Here is a 22597-nt window from a genome sequence, read left to right as displayed (position 1 = left end):
GCAAATGTATGTATATATTATTATTGGAAATCAATTCACACAAAACAATGACAATGTCCAGAAACCCTCACAGGTACTGCATTTAGAATAAAAAAGAATGCTCAAATCATAAACTTGGCAAGCTCAAGCCCAACAGGCAACAACAGCTGTCAGTGTGTCAGTGTGCTGTCTTGACTATGACTTGCCCCAAACTGCATGTGATTATCATAAAGTGGGCATGTCTGTAAAAGGGAGACTCGTGGGTATTGGGCCAAAATTTAGCACAAGTTTGGAGCATTATTTAGCCTTTTTTGCGACGAGCTAGAATGACATGGTTGGAAGCAAAGGATCCCTTAGGTTTTCTAGTTTCATATGATGCCAGTATCTTTACTGTAGCTCGAAAGATCGAATAGTAGTATTGGTATTAAAAATTACAAAGTTCGTTAATGTGTTAAAGAAATTAGCAGTATTACAACAAATCTGCGTTAACGCATTATTATCGTGTTAACTTCGACAGCCCTAGTCGTGATGGAAACAATCGTCAGTCGCAGTCCTACTTTAGTTCAGATAACCTTTGCTTTTACAGAGAATTAATTAAAACTGCAACAACACATGATAATATAGAGTTTCCAGCAACACACTGAGCGCGTCATACATTCTTTAACTGCCAACCAATCAAGTTTCAGTTCATGATGGACGTCATCACCTCATCATTTCATCCTATTACACGCTTGTGTGAAAGTGTCATGATTAACATATGAATTATTGAGTAATGACCAAAAACGTAACGGAACCTTTGACCACCAAATTCAGTTATCCTTGAGTCCAAGTGGACGTTTGTGCCAAATTTGAAGAAATTCGCCCTAAGCGTACCTGAGGTACCACATTCACGAGAATGGACCGAACGGACAGACGGATAACCCAAAAAACATAATGCCCCTTTCCACAGCTGTCATGGAGGCATAATAAAAGTGCTGTCACATTAGAATAAGAGAAAAGCTTGTTCCTCTACATTAAATTTACCTACCATAGAAAACTCCAGTTTCCAGAAAAGGCAACCCCCCTTTGAGTTTCAGTTGAAGAACCGATCGATATCTCCAATAGACAGCAGGTGGTGAAAGTTTTAGTCCCAACTCAGATCGAACTTGCTCTCTAGTCCCTCGGACGAGTGTGTGTGTGTGTGTCAGTGAGTTTCATAAAAATTCCGCAACAGCGGAAGGAGTTACTCTGACAGACGGCGGGACCGAAAGAACGTGACAGAGCTGAGAGGTTCACTCTGTTTACTACAGCAGTCTACTGGGAAGACGCACATAAACATACACAGAAAATCATCAACCACGCCCATCTGCTCAATCACACCCCCACAAGCTCGCACACATCCTGGCTGACTCATGTAAACTCCCACTGAAACTGAGCCCTTTATTCCTGAGAATTAGCAATGTTTTCCATTCAGTGATGTTTCAGCTGATCCAGATGTAAACCAAACTCAGTGAGCAACAGTCCATGTTTTTCTCATTCATGTCTGTGCTAAACTTAGTTACTTCAGTACTTCATTTGAACTTTAAACCTGATGTGAGGTTAAACGAGGGAGTGCAGTTGGGTTTCCTCAAAAGTGCTGAACGGGGGCAGAGTGGGAAGTAAATGTGTTCTAACACTACCAACACACAGACAACATTACAATACACACATTTATAAAACCACACTCAGTTTACCTGCTGTGCAGTCTGGAATAGTTTTGAAATCAAAAACAGATAAAAAAAAAAATAGAAAAAAAAGAAGAAGAAAAACAGGTTAGTTTTCATATTTTCATTAAATAAAAAAATTACCTGATATTCCATTTTGAAATAAATCCCTTTGGCGTGGTGTAGTGGTGAAACAATTAGTCGATTAATTGATAAGTCTATTTACAGAAAATTGAATTGAAAATCTATTAATCCTTAGAGTAATTTTCAAGAAGGGAAATCCACAAGGGTTGTATGGCAAAGTCAATGAAAACAGTTGTGTAATGTCTTCTGGGTCTCTCAGGGAGCTTTGTCTTATCTAAGAAAAATAACCTTGATGATGTCACAGTGATGTTATCAGGGTTAAGAACAAGCAGCAAATCCGCATATTTGAGAGGTTGGAAGTGGAACCCAGTCTTATTGGAAGAGGCTGGGACACGAGTCTTGAGCTCTGGGGTATGACTCATGCGTAACTGGAGCTATGGTCGTGCGTTGCTATTGGCTCAATTTCAAAAAGTACAGACTGCGCATGAGTTATACCCCAATAATATGACACAATGATGATGCGTGACATCTCCTCTTTTCACCCTCCTTGGTTGGAACCAGGAGAAGTAGAAAAATAAGAGATCAAATATTTCCTGGTTCCAGCCTCTCAAATATGAGGATTTGCTGCTTGTATTTTTATCATATATGATAGTAAATTAAGTGTTTTTTGGTTCCAGGCTGTTGTTTGGATCAAACCAGCAGGTAACTTCCGAATCTGAAAAGTGAAGCCAATGTGGAAGTGCCTTAAACTTTCGTTCTAATAGCCAGCAGGGGGCGACTCCTCTGGTTGCAAGAAGAAGCCTGATTGTATAGAAGTCTATGAGAAAATGACCCTACTTCTCACTTGATTTATTACCTCAGTAAACATTGTAAACATGAGTTTATGGTCTCAATCGCTAGTTTCAAGTCTTCTTCAATACAGCATGATGTTCATTTAGTAAATTATGACCATAGACCATAAAGCAGGGGATGATTTAGGGCGGGGCTACCTTGTGATTGACAGATCGCTACCATGGCGTTGTCCGGTCTGGGAGTTGTTCGCATTTTCGTCTTAGAACTTTATCCCCTTAAAACTCTGACGACCCGCCAGCAAACTTGGCCGCTATTCTGTCTTTCAGAGGTTGTTCCGGGCTGAGTTTTCAAGCTAGAGTGAGGATACAGGTATCAAACCTAAGGAATCGGTGGTACCAACCATGTCATGCTAGCTTGTCAGGAAGATCAATAAATAACGCTACGAAGTTACGCTAAATTTTGGCAAGAAAAAACCAGCAGGGCCAATTTCTGACCTCAAGATGTGTGAATGAAAATGGGTTCTATAGGTACCCACAAGTCTCCCCTTTACAGAGATGCCCACTTTATGATAATCACATGCAGTTTGGGGCAAAAACCATGCCGTTTTTGAATGCAGTATAAATGTGTTATTTTCGCCTATTCTAAAATGGTGTATTTGAATATTTCTGTCTTGGAATTGCATAAATTGGACATCAATGGAAAGCTGAGACTCTTGTGGATCCATGAGCCAAATTGTATTCATGTGTGATGATGTTAGTCTCCATAGTAGTGAGACCATTTTTTGAAATTTGACCTCACTGTACAAAATGACCTGTGGTGACCTCTAGGATAATCACAGCCTCATGAAACTTTACAGCCACAAACTAAAGACCAACGGCATTCAGAGGATGGATGGCTTCCCTTCCCAGAAAATTAGTGCTCACCATCCAATCCCCAAAAAAATGCAATTCTTGCAGAAATCTCCAAATGTCAAAAGTTTTTGATACCAAATCACAGCATGGCTTTCTCTATGGTATTCCTCAAAGTCTTGGTGTTTTAATGTGGTATTTTGGAGAGATTATTGATCATTTCTATCAATTCTCGAGTGGTAAAAAAATGGTTAAATTTGGCACCAAATCTGTGTAACAAATGGTATCAAACCACAAATTGCTGCTACAACTAATGAGACATAAGTGAGCATGGGAATGGCCATCATTTACTTAAATGGATACTAAATGTGAGGACTTTCCGTTTTTCTGTAACCGGTACATAAATCAAAAATGGAAATAATCATTAGTTGCAGACCATGTGTGGTGCGGTGTGTGTGGGAGAGTACAGTGTAATGTGGGAGGGTGGTGTAAGAGCAAGTATGATTTACAGCCTGATGTCCTGTTACAGTCTGTTGCGCTGACCACAAACAGCCAGCCAGCTACTCTCTGTTCTTTTGTCATTCAGGTTAATCCGAGATGAATCGTGTTTAAATCCCCCGCAATTAGCTAGCTCACAAAAACAATTCAAGCCCCCCGAGGCTTGGGGGACGCATGTTTGGAGTGAGAGAAGGGGGGGGAGTGAAGTGGGTAGGTTTTAATGTCCTGTGTCTTCAAAACAAGGCGACCTGTTGAATCCATGTCGGCCCCGCCGCCCCCCACTGTCAGCCTTAATTAGGGGAGGCTATATTTAAAAGAGCGATGGAATTTTCTTCAAGGATTAGACCCCACTGGCACTGCCATTGTTTGGGGGGGCTGAACACGAGTGACCTTCCCTTGATGCCTGACTTTGGCGTTAACCCCTCAATAACCATAAGCTCTGCATTCTTTCAAGTCTTCAAGGGAGCAGTTAAATAAGGGGGGGAAAACAAAGGGGAAATGTGAGCGTGAAGATAACAAGGATGAGCAAGTTAGTGTGAGAAAAAAAAAGTTCAGAAAAAAAAGAGAGAAAGGATTAAAGGCAAATATTTCCCCAGTGATGATGCTGCTGGAAGTTCCACGGTTTCGTGGCTGGCTTCAGTTAAGAGTGATTTAGAGAGCACGCTTCCACAGCCATAATAACACGTTCTGAATTGGAGATTTTTCAAAGCCTATTATCGCCTCTCTAACTAAGCAGCGCAGACTTCTCACAGCATTTCATTAAGCAGTGCCTGTTTACGTTCTCAAAACACACGCAACAAACCAACAATTAGTGGGGTTTGCCATGGGCATACTCTTCGCATGCGAGGGATTTAGGGGGGTTGTTTTCTCAATCCGTCTCCTCACTGGGGGCCTTCTCTTAAGTCTTTGAACCCCGGCTATATTGGTCGGCCCATACAAGGCCGTTTCCATTGGAGCGTCAGTCAGGTACCCTCTTCCTGTTATTCCCCTGTCTGCCGCGATGCTGCTTCCTGACTGGGATGCTCCTGGGGGGTTGAACTGCCGTCACTGATACATCTACCTCACTAGTGTTTGTACTTTCCTGACAAGAGATTGGATGTATGGACACCCATAAGTCAGTGTCCAGCGTGTTTGTTATTGCTGAACTGGCGCCGGCCAAACTGTTTTTTGTTCCACTCACCCTGATGGACAGATATCCCCTTTTTTCCGCATATCAGTGGCATTATGTCATCATTTTGGGTCAGCATTTGATCTTAAAACTCAGTGGGGCAACTGACAACAAAGTAAAATACACTGCAGTTTTTATATAGGCTACATAACTGATGAATAGACTTCAAAGCCAGACTATGTGGCATTTGCTGAACAGCGATCACTGCGGCCACAAGTAGCAACTAGAGGGTGAATTACAAGTCTCTTCAGTAAACTGCTTTAAAACTTCTCTAATCTATATTTGATGTAGTTATTCTCAGCATTTTAGCATTTTTCTGCCAGCTCGCAACTCCGGGTCTGAAAAGTGAAGCCAATGCTGAGGTGCCTTGAACTTGCATTTTCCTCTGGTTGCAAAAAAAAGTCTGATTATATAGAAGTCTATTACCCCTTTCAAACCGAGGACTCAACCAGGATTGAACCAGGGTTGGTTGCGTGTATGTCTGTGACGCAACTGTCACAAGTCGCCGTGGCTCATAAACAAACGGGCGACGGCAGCAGGAATTATTTCAGACACACCAGAGAAGAACGACGGAGAGAACAACATGGATATGTGGCAAGACATTGTAGGACAGTAGCCACCATAAGCTACTGGTCATACAAGACCAATTCACGCTGCAGCAGCTAAAACACTGAATGTATTGAATTTCACAAATGTGCGTTTAGTTCACAATTAATTCATCTTTTCATTTGTAAGTGGGGAATAGTGTAATTTATCTGTTTAAAAGCTACATAGTCTCACTTTAAGAGTACACGTCATTCGTATTTTTGGTAAAACCAAATTCATCAGAATCGACAGGTGTTGTTGAAATATTCCAAGCAAAAGAGGTGAAACATAAAACGTTGTGCACAAAACTACGTACTCTACATGTTGTGTTTTGTATTTTCACTGGAATTAGACATTTTCATAGAGTCACCTCTTCATTATGATTGGGTGACGATGGTATGACATAAAATGAGTCACCGTCTCAGAGTCATAAGCCTCTATCTGGACCATCACATCCCACAGGGGTGGAAAAGTACAGCTTCTGTAATTGGTTCACAGCTGATGAGGTCTGTGTGTGTGTCTGTACAAGAGGGAGTTGCTAGCCTGTTGTAGCCTGCTGGGGTGGCTGGGATCCACATCATAACAGTGTTACTCCACTGGAGAGAAATGTCCACATAAACATGGGAATATCAACCACAAAGAAGATATTTTCTGTCTGTGTGTTGTGCGTTACATACACTTAATGTAAAAACTTTCAGCTGACGTGTGTAGTACAATGGGGCCAGCTGGCACTCAACATAAAAGCTTAACCTTATGCAAGACTAATGATGAATTCAGTCTTTCCCATGTGGTAAAATTGTTTACAAGATGTGTCATGAATGGCTGGTGACAAGTCAACCTAGTGTAAACTCACACTAGTCATCATAGCCACACAGCTGCATCAAAAATAGGGAGGTGAACTAACTGGATACCCTTGGCAAAGGTAATGAATGTTTCTCAAACTCCACCTGGTCCATCATGAAAAAACTGGACCCTAACAGGAAGATGATTACAGTGAATCAGGAACAATGTGTTAAAATGCAAAAGAGGGCCAGTCCGTCTGATCCAGAGTGCATTTTTCCACCAAATGAAACACTTGCATAGGAGGCAGCTGCCTAGGATCACTTTTCCTGGGTGCACGGAATAACAGATTGTAATAATTTTGTTATTGCATTTCAGATTTACTGATCAGGTCTAATGAAAGCCTGGTACATCGCAAGGCCCGTCAGCCAACTGAGCCACAATGCACAAAATCCTTTTTATGCATGGCTCTGGCAATGTTGGTATCTCAGTTGGTCTGTCCACCATCGTGCTCTAGACTGAAATATCTCATTAACTATTAGACTGATTATCACCAAATTTGTACAGACATTCACAGACCTCCAGGTGATGAATCCTTCCGACTTTGGTGAACCCCCGACTTTTCCTGTAGCACCACCACGAGGTTGACCTTGGTGGCTTTGAGTGTCTCAACAACTATGGATTGGATCGCCATGAAATATGGTAAAGATATCCATGTCACCCTAAGGATGAACTGTAGTAACTTTGGTTATCCATTAACTTTTCATTTAGCACCATAATTAGGTCAATATTTCCATTTGTCCAATACTTTGGTACTACTGTAACAATCGCATGTTAGCATTGTCATTGTTAGCATTAAAGGAAATATTAAATATTACATTAAAGGTAGGGTCGGTAATCTTGAGAAACTAGCAAGACTATTTAATTGTAATTAATACGCAAAACAATTATTAAGACTGACATTCACTACAAGTAGTCTAACTATTAACCAAACTGCAGGGGTGACTCTCACCAAACTTGGTAGGCAGCTAGGAGTAGTATCAACAGGCTGATGAGTCTGAAACTGGTACATAAATTAATCTTACCATGAAGCTACCTTCGTCACAAGACTCAAGACTGTAACGCTTCCATAATTTGATCTTACAGCTGCTTACATTACATAAGAACCCTGTATGAAGTCGTTGTAGTAACAACAACAAACGATAATGAACCCCCAATTTCTACTCAGTCTAGCAGTAGAAAAACTGTCCACTGTGCCGCTGTGCTGTGTGAACCATTATGTCTGTGAATTTGAAGCATGCATAGTCACCATTACCTCAATAAACAAATTAACACCAGAGTATCTCAACAGTCAGCAGCGTCATGTTGAAAGTGATTAGGTAACTTTTCCTCAGCTCCACTGACGTCTGAATGACTCCAGAGTCATCAGAGCATTGCAAACCAGCCTTTCCATTAGTGGGCTTGCATTACTTCATAAAGTCAACTTTCCAAGTACTTTACAGTTATAGCTGAGGTCACATCCTGTTACAGTTTTCCCCCAGAAAACTTATTTAAAGACTCTGCAGTCTGCAGTCACTCAAGTACAATACAAGCTGTGAGAAATACATGCAATCAAGCAAAACTGATGGGACATGAGTTTTCGACATTAACCATAGCCCGAAAAGTGACTTTGTGGCCATCAAATATCGCCTGTAGGTGGCCACCAAGATTTATCAGGTCTCCAGAGAATGAGACAGCGCGTCTCAATGAGATTACGGTGTCCGTGTCCTAACTGAATGCGGCTCGTGCGAGTGTCAGCAACAAAATCTGTTTGATTGCATTGTTTTATATTGGAGTGTTCGAACTGGCCGCGACGCAGCGCTGCACAGCGCGACTGAACTTTTGTCGAACGCACGGTTTTAATTTATTCCTGTCTTTAAACACTAAAAGAATATTCCTCAAAAAGAACCAAAGAACAATTAGGATTTAAACTGCAGTGCTATAGTCCATACTGTACATGCTGAGTGACTGACTGCTCCCACCTTCCAGGAGAAGTGAATCCCTGCAGGTTGAAGGATGGACTACAATCAGGCGAGTGGGGAGGGTGTTAGTGTAACTGCAAGACGCTCAGAATTTAATCCATCTCTACCAGGAAATAGCACCTAATACCTTGCACCCTTCAGCCTCTTGACACCTACAGAAAGTGGGCATCCAGCCCAATAAGAGTGTTTACTTAGCAGACTTAGCAGCTCCCTGTCAGTGTCAGTTAGGTGAGATTTTCGGCCAAGCAGGTCAGTGGAAAAGAAAGCCAGGTTAAGTGAGTAAAGCCAGTGTGTCTGTGTGTCTGTGTGTCTGTATTTGTAAAAAAAAAAAAATCCATGAAAAGAAAATCCAATTTGACGTGTATAAAGAAGAGCACAGCTAAAGGTTGAATGATTCAACAACTAATAATGAGGTGATTCTGTACGAGGTACTGTATATGACACGGGTGCGTGTGTGCTCATCTGACTAATATAATATTACTTCCCCTAAAACATCAGCAAAGGATTACTCATAATATTTGACTGAATGGGACAAAAGAGAGAATGACAGACACCCAAAAACACAATGGGGGTGAAGATGACGGTGAATAGCGAGTGACGGCATCAGACACACAAGTCAGGCAGGTTTACATTGAAATTAGGGCTGTCAAAGTTAATGGGATAATAACACGTTAACGCTAATTCTTTTAACGCTCTATTTAAAGCTAGGGAAAAGATACTTGTATCATATTAAACTAGAAAATACTCTGCCACGTCATACTAGCTTGACGCAAAGGAGGTTAAATAACGCTCCAAACTTAGCTACATTTTGACGAGGAAAAACTGGCATGGCCATTTTCAAAGGGGTCCCTTGACCTCTGACCTCCAGATATGTGAATGAAATTGGGTTCTATGGGTACCCACGAGTCTCCCCTTTACAGACATGCCCACTTTATGATTAATCGCGATTTACTATTTTAATTGATTGACAGCCCTAATTGAAATGTAGCACAAATTTTAACAGAATTTCCAGAAAATCGGCAAAAGAAAAAGCGCCAGTCGATGGAAATATTGAAATTTTTATTTTATGTAAATGTTAATTTAAGGACGGTTACGGTCTCCTCATCAGTCCACAAAGATCTCATGTTATCACCTTCCACTATTCATATGTTTCATATTCGCTAAGTCCTGTTGTACTTTGTCATATGTCTTTTTTAATTAATTCATCTACTTTCCACCTCCAAGTGTACATGTTGTTTTTCCTTCTACCAAATTTCCGCTCCCGTTTTTTGATTGAAACTGTGCATAAAAACAAGTGGGTTGAAATATCCTCACAGAGAGTGAGAGGGGGAAACTGAAAGTTAAAGCCAGCTGACTGAAACTTCTCCTCATCCTCTCTGTCTCTGTCAAACCTCAACTCTCTTCACATTATCCCTGTGCCTCCAGCTGTTTGGGCAGGGAGGGGCCCCGTTGCCAAGGCAACCCGCACCTTTCCGTTTGTCTTGTCTGGTCCTGTTTTGTCAAAGCTGACAGAGGGAGGGAGAAGAAGGAGACAGGGATAGAAGCAAAGAGGAGGGAGGGAGGGAGGGAGGCAGAAGGGTGGGGGCAAGCGATCAGGGATAATAAGCCCTTCTCTTGGAGTCTAGATCCAGGGAGCAAGCTCAGACTAGCATTGAGCGCTAACCAGAAATGAATCCCACCAACTCAGCCAAGAACTAAGTAGTAGTGGATTTGGACGTCATCTCCCAGTTGGACACCTGCAGGCTGACTTTAAATCCCAGTGACTTGCAGAAACCCACAGCAAAGTATCCAAACACACCAGTAAGCCCTCTTGGAAACACATGTGTTGGGCCATCCAGAAGCCTTCTTTGTAACCTTTTCAGAGCTCTTGTGTAATGCGGTGACAGCGCTGAGCTACGGCAGCACGGGGAGGGTGACACCTGGTGTGATTTCAGTAAATTATGGCGCAGGTGAACTCATTCAGTTTCAGGCCAGTCATGCTGTGACTGGAGGACACGCAGCCCCGCCAGGAGCTGATCTATGGCAGTGGGAGACCAAAGACAGGCCTGTCTGGGAATAAAAACGGTTTAAATGCAGCGCAGGACCGGCCTAGGATTCTCTCGCTGTCTGTCCGTCTGTGTTTGTGTCTGCTCTGTGTCCTGCTGCCAAGCCGCCGGCATATCAAAGAGACTATTCGTAGAAAAAAAACCTCTTAAAAGTGAAATATAAAAGTTTAATGTTGGGTTTTTTTCTGAGTAAAAATGCCTTCTAAATCTGTTAAGTGGGTGGAGTGGGCGAAAGTTACATTTATGTTCCCATTCTTCCTAGAAATGTTCCTCTCACAGTAAATGCAGAGCAAGTGAGTGCGCTATAGAGGGAAATGAGCAACACAGTGAGCTCTTTACTGTAGGTCAGGGTTGCCATGACATTGCCCCCTGCTGTTTAAAGCTCGTTACAGGCGATGCATGTAGAACTCTTGAGCAACAGATCTAAGATTGAGCTAAATGAGAAACAAGCTGTCAGTAACGATTAAACTGAACACACATTTTTTCATTGTCCGGAAATGCACACATTTTTGTGATTCACCCTCTCGCTGTTCTTGCTTCACGCCTCAGAAGTACTAAAATCAACAGAAATATTGGGAATTGTGACATCGCGGGATATCCCATCATTACTAGAACAGAAAAGATCATTGTGGGGTCAAGCTATGAAAAGTAAACACTGATGCATCATGATGCAATAATTTGAGCTCTGAAAGCCGACTGATAAATCTAAAAATGTAAAACTTTTCCTGGAACGTCTCTCATTCAACACCGCTTACTGACTACACAGCTAAGAAACACTGAAATGGCCATGGTGATGACTGAATTTAAACAATTGTGCAATTTGCATTGAAGGAAAGAGTGAATCCTAAAGAAAATACAGTGCCTATAAAAAGTATTCATCTTCCCTAGAAGTTTTCATGTTTATCATCTTACAACATTAAATTAAAGTCAAGTTAATGCAGATTTTATTTTTTTTTTACACTGATCAACGCAAAAGACCCCTTATTGTTTAAGAGAAAACAGGTCACTAAAAAGTAATTTAAAGTGATTACAAATATGGAATACAAAGTTTTTCCTCGGCAAAATTTTGCGTAAGTTTGGAGCGTCATTTGGCCATTTAGCTAGTATGACATAATTGGTGCCAATGGGTTCCTTAGGTTTTTATAGTTTCATATGATGCCAGTATCTTCACTCTAGCTTTAAAACTGAGCCCGCTACAACCTCAAAGATCGATTGCGTTAATGCGTTAAAGAAATTAGTGGCGTTAAAACAAATTTGCATTAACACGTTATTATCGTGTTCACTTTCACAGCCCTAAAAAATGTGTTTAATCATATCAAGTCTTTCGAATAACGTGAGTATCATCGTATCTGCTGTCAACCCGTCCACCTCCTTCTCTCCGTCCATCCAAGTCCACACTGGGCTACCAGTCCTTCCCTAATCTCCTTACATAATAACATCAACCTTGACCCTGACCCAGGAGACAGGTGGCGTCAGACATGCTTTGTCCCATACTGACTCCCCCCTGTACCACAGCAGGTCAGATAAACACAAATGCATACACATACTTTAAAGTTATATAGGACGTAAGTTCACCCTCTGCCTCATTCAAAACAAATCCGCAGAAAAAAGGAGGGACCTTGTCATGTGAGAGGGGCCAGAAAGGCTTTCAGGAAAAGTGGGGCTGGGAGACTCAATAATGTGAGGAGCAGGGAAAGGATAGTTCAGGTTAAGCTCTCTGGCTCTCTCTTCTTCCCCCACTTTATTATTCTCAGTTGCCATGGAGAAAAACTATATATAACTCTCTCTCTCCACGTGCTGTCTGAATGTACTTTTCTCTCTGTCATTTTCCCTTTCCATTGTTTCCACTAAAAGGACAGGAGGAGACAACTTCTTGATTCAATGGGAAAATCTGTCTAATGCTCAGCTCTAGTGGCAGGAGGGAGTCGACAAACCAAAACAGCCCAGAGGCCGACTGACAGACCAGACACTATGTCGGTTTCTCTTCTGGCCAGACTCCCGTTTTCAGAAACCAGTGGCTTCAAAGGAATAATTCATTTCACAGTCTAGTGGCCAGACACAGAGCCCCGACACTCACGCCCCTTTTAACACCTAAAAGAAGAAAAAGGAGCTTCTCCGCTCTGCTTCACCTTCACTGTGTCGCAATACAACACGAGAGAGACGCAATAACTTCTGGGTACAACTGACGAGGGTCAAAAGCTTGGGGGGGACCAACAGGATTTATGGGGACAATGTCAGGGTATGTGCATCTTCATTCGTGCCATTTTTAGTTCCTGTTGAAGTGACAGTAAAACACACTGTTTGAGGCGACCTGGAGGCTGGAGGGTTTAAGGCACTGGACATGTGCATCCTACAAATGACTACGATGACCGTAATTGCCCTCTGATGTCTCTATTGGCCGGACCACATCATTTGTCAGTGCCTCCCAAAACCATAACAAATCCCTGTTGCAAAAAAAAAAGCATTTTTAGATTTAAGTTTGGTTAGTTTTAGGCACAAAAACGACTAGGTTAAGATAAGGATAGATCATGGTTTGGGTTAAAATAATTACTTGGTTAAGGTCAGGTGACGTTTGTCATCATGGTTAAGATAATAACCACTTGGTTAAGAGTAGGGAACAATTATGGTCATGGTAGGAAACAGGAAACGGGCGTTTTGTTAACCCATTCAACCAGCCCGACCTCCCGTCTCTGCAGACCTTGTGGCTCTATAAGAACATCGCACTATTTACCCTTTCCTTCCAACGGAGAAAACTCATAATTCCTATGGCCGCTAGATGGCTTTGTCACTTAAACAGGTGTAATATTGGGCATTTGCTGAAACAAGGGAAAACAGTTTCTAATCCCATATCCTCGGTTCAAGTTTGGTCAGGCACCCTTCTTACATGCAGTTCCCCATCTTTCTCTCTCTAACCTCATTTACTCTCATTTTTCTACTATCCACTGTCTAATTAAGACAGAAAATGCCCAACGATAATTACAAATAATGCTTTTGTTACCGCAACTACTACAATGAAAATTAAAACCGAGCTTTCACAACGGTCTTAAAATTCAATAGTTTGGGTCTATGTGACTTGGTTGATTTGTCACAAGATAAAATATGCTTATCCGCTTTCTGGCAGAGTTAGATGAGAAGATTAATACCACTCTTCTTGAGTTATGGCCAAAATCGTATTTTGTGAGGTCACAGTGAACTTGACCTTTGACCATTAAAATCTAGTCAGTTCATCTTTGAGTCCAAGTGGACGTTTTGTGACAAATTTGAAAAAAAGGCGTTTCTGAGATATCGCATTCACGAAAATGGCGCAGACAGATGTAGGGATGTGCGGAAAAATGGACAGACAGACAACCCGAAAACATAATACCTCCAGCCACGGCTGTCGCCAGCACAGAAGCATACAAATTTGCCTGCCAGCACCTCTTATTATCCAGGACATGAGAACACTCTGAGGACAGACCTGCTAACTGAAATCTCAGTCCTTCTTTTAGTTGACCTGACGGGCGTTAAAGGGTTTAAGGTCTTACCTTAGAGGCCCTCCGGCGCTCAGGACACTCAGGGTGCTGGCACACCACCCAGTCCTCCTCCTGGACGGGCTTGTCATCTGAAAGAGAACACACACGTCAGTTGAACATCTCTCTTTAGCACTAAAACACCAAACCAGCCACCCAGCCAGCTTCACGTCCATTAACACACCTTTCTTGGTAAAGCCGGAAAAACACATTGTAAACACTAAGACTGAAGTCGCTTGCCTGTGTTTATATAAGGATGGAGTGAGAGAGTGACTATGAGACGCGAGAAACACTCTCACGCAGTAATAGAGACCAAGGAGCCATGTCATAAAATGAAAAAAGAGAAGTCGGGTTAAAAAGATGTCTTGAAGGAAAGGTAAACAAAGGGAAGAGGGTGGGGTGTGTTGTTGGGAGGAGATCAGAGGGAAATGAGTAACGACCAAAGAGACTGGAAGAAAATGGGGGCGAATGAGAGGAAGCCCCATTCTGGTTTCTGTACGAAAAGTGCACTCATCGCGGGTAAGCTCGCTGTACTCCACTCCACAATAACAAATCACCATTGTCAAATAAACCCCCTGAAATCGACTTGGCCAGTTGGCCAACGATGCATTGAGAGTATGATAAAAGGCAGTGTTTACGTCTTCATCTTCTACATGTACACACACGATAAAGATATCATAACAGAGCAGCGATATTTATCTGTCTGCCTAATGAGAAAAACAGAGAATACACGTGCAGGAAGGAGAAAGTAGGAAGGGGAGCAGAAAGAGCTGGAGGGGGGGTTGGGACGGACGGTAAAGGTACTCCAGTTTCTAGGCATGACAGGACTTTGTAGCAAAAACCTTTCTAGCAAGCTCAGATAACCTGTTCATTGTAATGTCCCCTCTCCCTATTTGGCCAGGCCACAAATGATATATCATTACTGAATCATCAGTAATATAGACAGGGCCGCTGTTAGAAAATGAAGTCACTTAGTGGCTGAACTTTTGAGGCCCGACTTCAAACGGTAATTTGTCACCGTGAAAGAAACGGTAAAACAGCCGAAGGGCCTTCTCTGGGCCTGAGCTGGCGTACGGAAACAAGTTACCTTGAGTCATCCACTTGGCTACAGCTACACTCACAGGTCAAGGGTGCTTGTGGGGAAGAGGGAAAAACAGTGTAATTGGTGCATACCACAGAGCCAGTGGCTTCCCCACTGGGAACGGAAGGGTCAACCTGTCTGCAGTGAATTTGCTCAATGGGAGTAAAAACAAGAGTGAGAGTCTACTGCCACGCCAGAAGCTGCACTGAGATAAATGCTAACATGCTCACAGGTGATGGGAATGTCATTTGGTATTTGTCATGAAATGAAGTATTGAACAAATTTACACTAGGACTGTCAATCGATTAAAATATTCAATCGCGATTAATCGCATGATTGTCTATAGTTCAGATTAATCGCAAATTAATCACACATTTTTTATCTGTTCAAAATGTACCTTAAAGGGAGATTTGTCAAGTATTTAATACTCTTATCATCATGGGAGTGGGCAAATATGCTTGCTTAATGCAAATGTATGTATATATTTATTATTGGAAATAAATTAACAACACAAAACAATGACAAATATTGTCCAGAAACCCTCACAGGTACTGCGTTTAGCATAAACCCATTTTCATTTACCTATCTTGAGGTCAGATGTTAAGGGATCCCTTTGAAAATGACCATGCCAGTTTTTCCTCACCAAAATTTAAAATAAGTTTGGAACATTATTTTGCGACAAGCTAGTATGATATTGTTGTTACCAATGGATTCCTTAGGTTTTTCTAGTTTGATGCTAGAGTGATGATACCAGTATCTTCACTCTGGCTTAATAGCTGAGCCCGCTACAACCTAAAAATCACAAATTTCGTTACTGCATTAAAGAATTTTGTGGCGTTAACACAAATTTGTGTTAGCGCTTTATTGTCACCCTTGACAGCCCTAATTTAGAGCTGATGATGGTCGTCTATGAAACATTAAAGCGATCATCAAAGATAAGAGTTGTCGAGGCATTTCCCTAAAAGCCCCAAATGTCAACCTGCTGGAGGTGGCGCTAAAGGAAAAGCCTGGAGGATTTATCATCAAAGTTTTGTGCTAACCCATTAAATTGATGTTGAGATATTTCACAGAATAAGTGATAGCTTTGACATGCTAGTGGCACTAGAAGAAAAAGTCAGGAGATCACCAAAGTCAGCAGGCTTCATCCTCAGTGGACCATGAATGTGTGTACCAAATTTCATGCCAATCCATCTGATAGTTGTTGAGATATTTCAGTCTCCAAAAGTAGTGGACCGACCAACCGACCTACACTAGCGTGGCTAAAAAAAGCCTCTTTGAAAACCTTTCAACAATTCCACCGAGGCAGAGTGTATTTTGTCGAACTTCCACCAGCTTCCGGGAAAAGAGAAAGGAAAGTCTCTCCCATGTCTGTGCTGGGAACACGCCGAGACGCGCTCTCAGCTCTGACTGTGGCCAGCAGGCCTCAAGCTAACAGCTCCCTCAGGGTTTACAAGCCTCCAGCTTTTATGGAGTGTTTCCCAAAGAGGCAGAACTTCTCCTTAACCGCAGCGAGACTTCACAGACCACTTACAGTCATCGGCTGGACAGAGACAATGAAATGCTAATGTTGCTCTGCATCTGCTGGATGTGTAAATAAACAGCTGTTTGCTAACAAGTTAGATATATCCAACTATAAAGCGAGGAATCTCTGTCGGTCTTTCCATGTGTCCTTTGCATATCTCAAGAACCGTTCATCTGATCGACTTCAAACTTGGCGAGTGTATTGCTCGGGACTCAAGGGAGTGCAACGTTGAGTGTGGTGCAATTTGACCAGATAGTGGCGCTATAACAATGAACTTTACGTTTTGGCCTTTTAACTTTTGAACCGTAACTCTCAGAAACAAAACGTTTTCCTGCCATCTGTGGGTCCAGACGGAGCTATCCATATAAGCCACGCCCATTTGTGTCTAGATTGAATGTCCACCATTTTCAATTATGTCCAAATCAGATTTTTTGCTCCTCCTCCTACACATTTTGAGCAATCGTCACCACATTTGGTATAGAACATATCTGGACTGAGACAGAAAAAGTTACTTTTTTGGATTGTTGATGTTCCAAACAGTTTTGCTTTAGCTGGCCCTCAAAGTTAACTCCAAAGCTATTGGCAGGGCTTATATTACAAAAAATGTAATGTCTCCTGAACGATTTGTGCTATTGCGACCACATTTGGTAGACATGTGTAGATATGATGTGACTGACAGGCTGTCAGACATTCGGACATGTCAGAAATTTTGGTCGGCCGTCCACAGGCTCTCGAATAGTTGGGGCAGAGCCATGAGCCGATTCCCCGCCAGTGCCTTTTTTCTACTTTTTTTACAGTGATCAGAGCATAGCTATCAAGATAACATTGTACAATAGATATAGCTAGTAAAACTTAGCTAGCTTACCTCCAATTCTCTCTGCAAAATGGACAAGCTATACTGTCCACGTCTTCCTAGTCGCCTTAGATTCTATATACACAGGTACCTCTTGTATTTTTTTTATACGGTTCAGCAGACAGGATGGCACAGATGATCAAGGCAGTACGTTTCTGTCTGGTTAGCATTGTGACCCGTACAAACCTCTGCTAGCAAACAAACTTGACTTGCCTTGGAGCTTTCAAACAAATCTTTATTGACAACTGTCAACAGCCAGAACGTCCCATGGGGCCCACGGGCTGTGTTTTTTTCTATTTTACACGTACAGTGTGAGCACTCAGGTCGTGGCTGACGATCGGACCGTACAGTGTGAGCACATAAATCGTGAGCTTTGGCTTTACATCGCAAACGATCTACTCGTACAGTATGAGTAGGAATTACATAACAACATTTCTAAAATCGTACAGTGTATGCCCAGCTTTAGATGGAGAGATTGTGGATTTGTAAAATGCATCTTCCTTACAGTAACAATGTAAGGAAGTCATGCAAAAGAGGCAGCGGAGGCAATACAAATGAACGTGGCTACATGGGTTACATGACATGTTACTTCTTCATTCAAACTTGATTTAAAAAAAACTAACTGAGCCATAACTACAAATTCTCTCCATGTCCCGCTGCCCTAAACGCAAGCCTCTCCTTAGCCCCTTAAACTCTTAGTCCTCTCTTTACTGCTTGACCATCATCACGTTGTATTATAAAATCAATCTATTATCTGCTGAAGCTCCGTCTTCTCTCCTACTTGCTCATATCTTGCTGACTCTCCCTCTTTCTATCTCTGATGAACTGGAATTCCTGAACTCAGCACTGCTGATTAAGCCAAAAGCAAACACAAGCACACACACTCACACTATACACGAACACACGTGACAGCAGACAATGAGCTTGCACACTAAAGAGACAGTGGAGCATCCCATCTACGCAGCTCTCTGCTGGCTTGCTCGCCACAGAGAGACATCGCCTGGGGGCAAAGACCCATTAGGCACCCATAAATAAGCCAGAGCAGCAGAAGCAAGTTCGAAATGATGCACACTCGAACACACACGATGTCCTAAGTATTCCAACTTGTCAATCTCCACTTCTTTGTTTTGTAACCAAAATGCAACTATGAATGTGGTTGTGGGAATTTGTCAGGGTTCTTGCATTATCTTTTAATGAAGTTCCTTCTTTACTGTCAAATCTTTGTCTGTGTGTACTAGCTACGAGGGTAATATAAAAGCATTCTTAGTCTTAGATGTTTGTCTGGGACATGCAGCTTTAAAGCCGTTTCACACCAAGCATGGATTTTAGTCTGAAAAGTATGCACGGAAATTTATAAAAACTGATTTTGTGGGTTCTCGTGAATCCATGAACACCCCTGCGGAACATTCGTGCAGGAAAATATTCCGACGGAACTCGATTTCAGGGGATTTCCAGCAGAAAATATATGTTTGACCGATGAAATCCTTTGTTCCAACTGATCGCCGCCATTCTGCATAATAATTAGCCATGTGCTTCCGTTTGTTGTACAGAGAGCGTGCATTTTCAGATCAATAGACGTTTGTTTTCGGGGACCGTCGGCAAATGGGCTTTTTTTTTTCTCGATCCAATGGGCCATTTTTCGGACTATTGGTGTTTCGGAGTAGCAATGGGCCATCGCCTTCTCAACACCCAATAAAATATGACAAACACAACTACATCAACAAAACAAAAAAACTGACAATATATGGCTTTAGATCGCCCAGCAGCTGGGATACAATGAAGATGGTAATGTAGCTGAGATGCACTTACAAACGCTATATGTTGGTCGTGGAACTGGCTAGACACAACAGCTCCAACTAGGTCCAATTAGTTTTTGTATTGTGTAGCTAACATTAGCCCCTTAGACATTCTCTGTCTGGATAGGTTTTTGTTGTGTAGAGTGGACACGGCACTATTTAGAAGGAAACTCATTGGGCCTCATTCACGGAAATGGAACACGGCAACATGGATAATTTTCACCGTAGCTGGTGTGCATAGATGTCATGCAGAAAATTCGCACACGGATTTTTTGCATTCCCGCACCGCATTTTCGCACTGCTCTGCTGAGAAACAACTTTTAACCTCAGTCTTTTTGCATTACTACGCAGCACTGATTTAACTTTGATATCATGTAGGTACATACCCTTCATACGAGTTTGCTGGAAACATAAAAAAGTCAGCCAGGGAAAGAGTTTTCAACCCACCCATTGAGCTGAATTAGCTTCCTAGCTACATCTGATACAATCTGCCAGCAACAGTTGTGATTTCAGCCAACAAAATTGACTGTCGCCAATTAAAAATGAGAGGCCTGCTGTTGTCTAAAGTCAAAGAACCATTGTTACAAATACTGCTTTGGATTTTGAGTGGCAACTCTGTCGTCGTTATCATTGTAAACTGCATACATCCAGTATACTATACTGGGAAGCTTCACAGGAGCTTAGTGAGCAGTGGATTGCACCTGTACATTTGGATGTAGGCTAAAGATCTGCACACTTTTTTGTCCAAGCAGTGAATTACTCCAATATCAAACTCCCAAAAAAGTTCAACCAGGTCTTTCATCACGACAACACGCCCGTCATACTCTTCATCTCCTCTCACACCTCCGCCTCCCTCTGAGCCTCAACAGAATGCCATATTTAGGCGGGGAGAGGCCGAGCCGAGCACACGTTTTTATGAGGAATGTTAAGAATGCTTCGCTCTGCCTTCTATTTGGTGAGATCTCATCATGGCACATGAAGTCAGGGGGTGAACTTATTCATTCGTGTGCTCTGGCTTCGACTCCATCTCCTCATTTTCACATCATGTGTTCGAGAGCCCTTCCACCCCTCCATCCCTCCACCCCATATGTAATGCAACATGCAGCTCCCTGCCAGGAGATCATTATGAAAAGACTCCTGAGAGACGATCACAGATGGCAGGCAGGCGGGATGGCATACGGACTGGGAAACCTGGCAAAGCGATAGCCATATCAGCAACACATGGTGAGGTAGCAGACACAGAGATACAATACATAAATATGGAATGAGCATACATAGAAGATAAGGCAGCTCTGCGGGCAAGAAAGACAGGTAGGGATGGAGAGTCTAGTTAATAATAGATGGACAGATCAATAGGTCTGAGCAAGAAGGAGGGGAAAAATACTTCTGTGTAACTTGTTTTGAAATTTCTTGATGTATAAAAAATGTTCCGTGCACAAGTCATTGTCAAATACGTGCAACAACAACAAAAATCTAATTTCAAGATTAATACATTTAATATACCACAAGTCCTCTATATCTTCTGTCTCCCAAATTATTTTTTTTTACAAAAATTATGTAAATATGAATTAGAAAGAATATATACATATAAGGATATAGATATCATTATTATTATTGTTATACTGTATATACTGTATATTTACTTCTAAAGATGATTTACAGCATTTTGGGTGGAATATAATGGTTTTAATTAGAGGTGAAACAATTAATGAATAATAATTAAGTATACTTATAATACTATATATTAATACTATTATTATTATTATACTATTGAACTTTATTTAAATAAGGAAATAGAAATGTTTACATTAAAAAAAAGATTAAAATAGATGAGAAAAATTGATACCAATCTCATATTTGTGCGGTCAATATGAAAGCTGGAGCCAGGAGGCTGTTAGCTTAGCTTAGCATAAAGACTGGAAATAGGGGGAAACAGCTAGCCTGGCTCTGTCCAAGGGTAAAAGACGTTTTTAAGCGGGGTTATGGACAGACTGTTTCTTGGACAAAGAGCAGTGACTTCTAGCCAAAACATACTCTTTATGCTAAACTAACTCTCTCGTGGCTGTAGCTCCATATAGAATGGACATTTGAGAGTGGTATCAATCTTCTCATCAAACTCTTGGAAAGACAGAAAGGCTGTCAAACATGGATGTAGACAGCAGGTAGGGAGACGGTGTCAACAGTTTGTTCAGTCCATTGTGAAAAAAATGAGGAAAGACTTTCAAACAACACAAAAGCTTGTGTTTACTTATTCCTAGCTGTTTGGAAAAGTCCGTTCATGTGTTACACAAAAACCTATTTATATCCAACAAATCACACTTGGTGAATACTGACACCTAAAAAGGCTTTAGCTCAGTGAATAACAACCCCCGCCTTTACTACAGAAACCCCGTAGTATTCCTCTACAGGTGAATGAGTCTGGGCCCAGTGAGCAGGTTTGCAGCTGTTTCTAATGCTGAGGCTTCGGTGGCAGCGGGGGCAGGACGCAGCCCTCCTGCCTAATGTTGTTTTACCCCCATAGTGATTAAATCACACACATGTGCATCACACACACTCCTACCCCCTCCCTGCATCTTTCACCCTCCTCCACCACATCTGAACAAACCCGAGGTCCCCATGTATAAAACTGAAAACCACAGAACAACAAGTGTAAACTGTTCCAGAGAGGGGTGGAGGAGCAAATTGACAAGATGGAAGAAAACAAATAATAACCGATTTATTCTGCTGACTCATTTTGGAATTATTTAGTGTAAAAAAAAATACAGCTTTCCCCAAGTCTCTCTGTGCATATCGGCTGTCTACATGACTGTTACATTAAGGCAGAACTCAATACCCTGTCACCATATTTAAGAGGGGTCATGAGGGGATTACTGCATATCTTGAATTTTTACGGGCATTAATGCCAAAAAAGTACAGTAATTGGTCAGGCTGATTATTATATAATAACGTAACCTTTTGTGTCAGACTATTCTTTTTATGGGCTTTATATTAGTGCTAAATTCCAAGAAAAATTGAAGCATGTTTTGCAGTTACTGGAACCCGTGGGTGAGTATGACCTGAGGAATGCCAGTGTGTTCTTGTACACTGAGGATCATTTGGACTGGTTGAATCAAGGACTCACCAAACAACCTCATTTTGTTCATGACGGACAGTTCAACAAAAGCTTTCCTCGTGTGCTTTTAAGAGCAGTCACCTACAAAAATATCAACCTACAACCAGTCAACATCCAGTCTCCTGCTTTAATTCTACATCTTCATTGAGAACAAAGCACAATGCAACACGCAGATTTGTAGTTGCTGGTGAGCCCTTATAGAGTAGTGGAATGAGTCTCGAAGTCAATGAGTTTTAGTTAGA

General features: G+C 41.8%; 1 protein-coding gene across 4 annotated transcripts in view; it reads right to left on the bottom strand.

Annotated features, from left to right (window-relative positions):
* plekhg5b (pleckstrin homology domain containing, family G (with RhoGef domain) member 5b) overlaps nt 1-22597 on the bottom strand; it is an 88836-nt gene that overhangs the window by 51867 nt on the left and 14372 nt on the right. For 3 of the 4 annotated variants that reach the window (XM_037771837.1, XM_037771836.1, XM_037771835.1), the window contains exon 2: nt 14007-14083. In XM_037771837.1, the coding sequence (XP_037627765.1) occupies nt 14007-14083 (77 nt within the window). Of the gene's footprint in view, nt 1-1006; nt 1271-14006; nt 14084-22597 lie in introns of those variants that run through there. The other variant, XM_037771839.1, reaches the window with a different exon arrangement.

This window comes from Sebastes umbrosus, chromosome 6 (assembly GCF_015220745.1).
Source record: "Sebastes umbrosus isolate fSebUmb1 chromosome 6, fSebUmb1.pri, whole genome shotgun sequence".
Lineage (NCBI taxonomy): Eukaryota > Metazoa > Chordata > Actinopteri > Perciformes > Sebastidae > Sebastes > Sebastes umbrosus.
The sequence above is the reverse complement of the archived record's forward strand: the minus strand, read 5'-3'. Positions and strand labels throughout refer to the sequence as shown.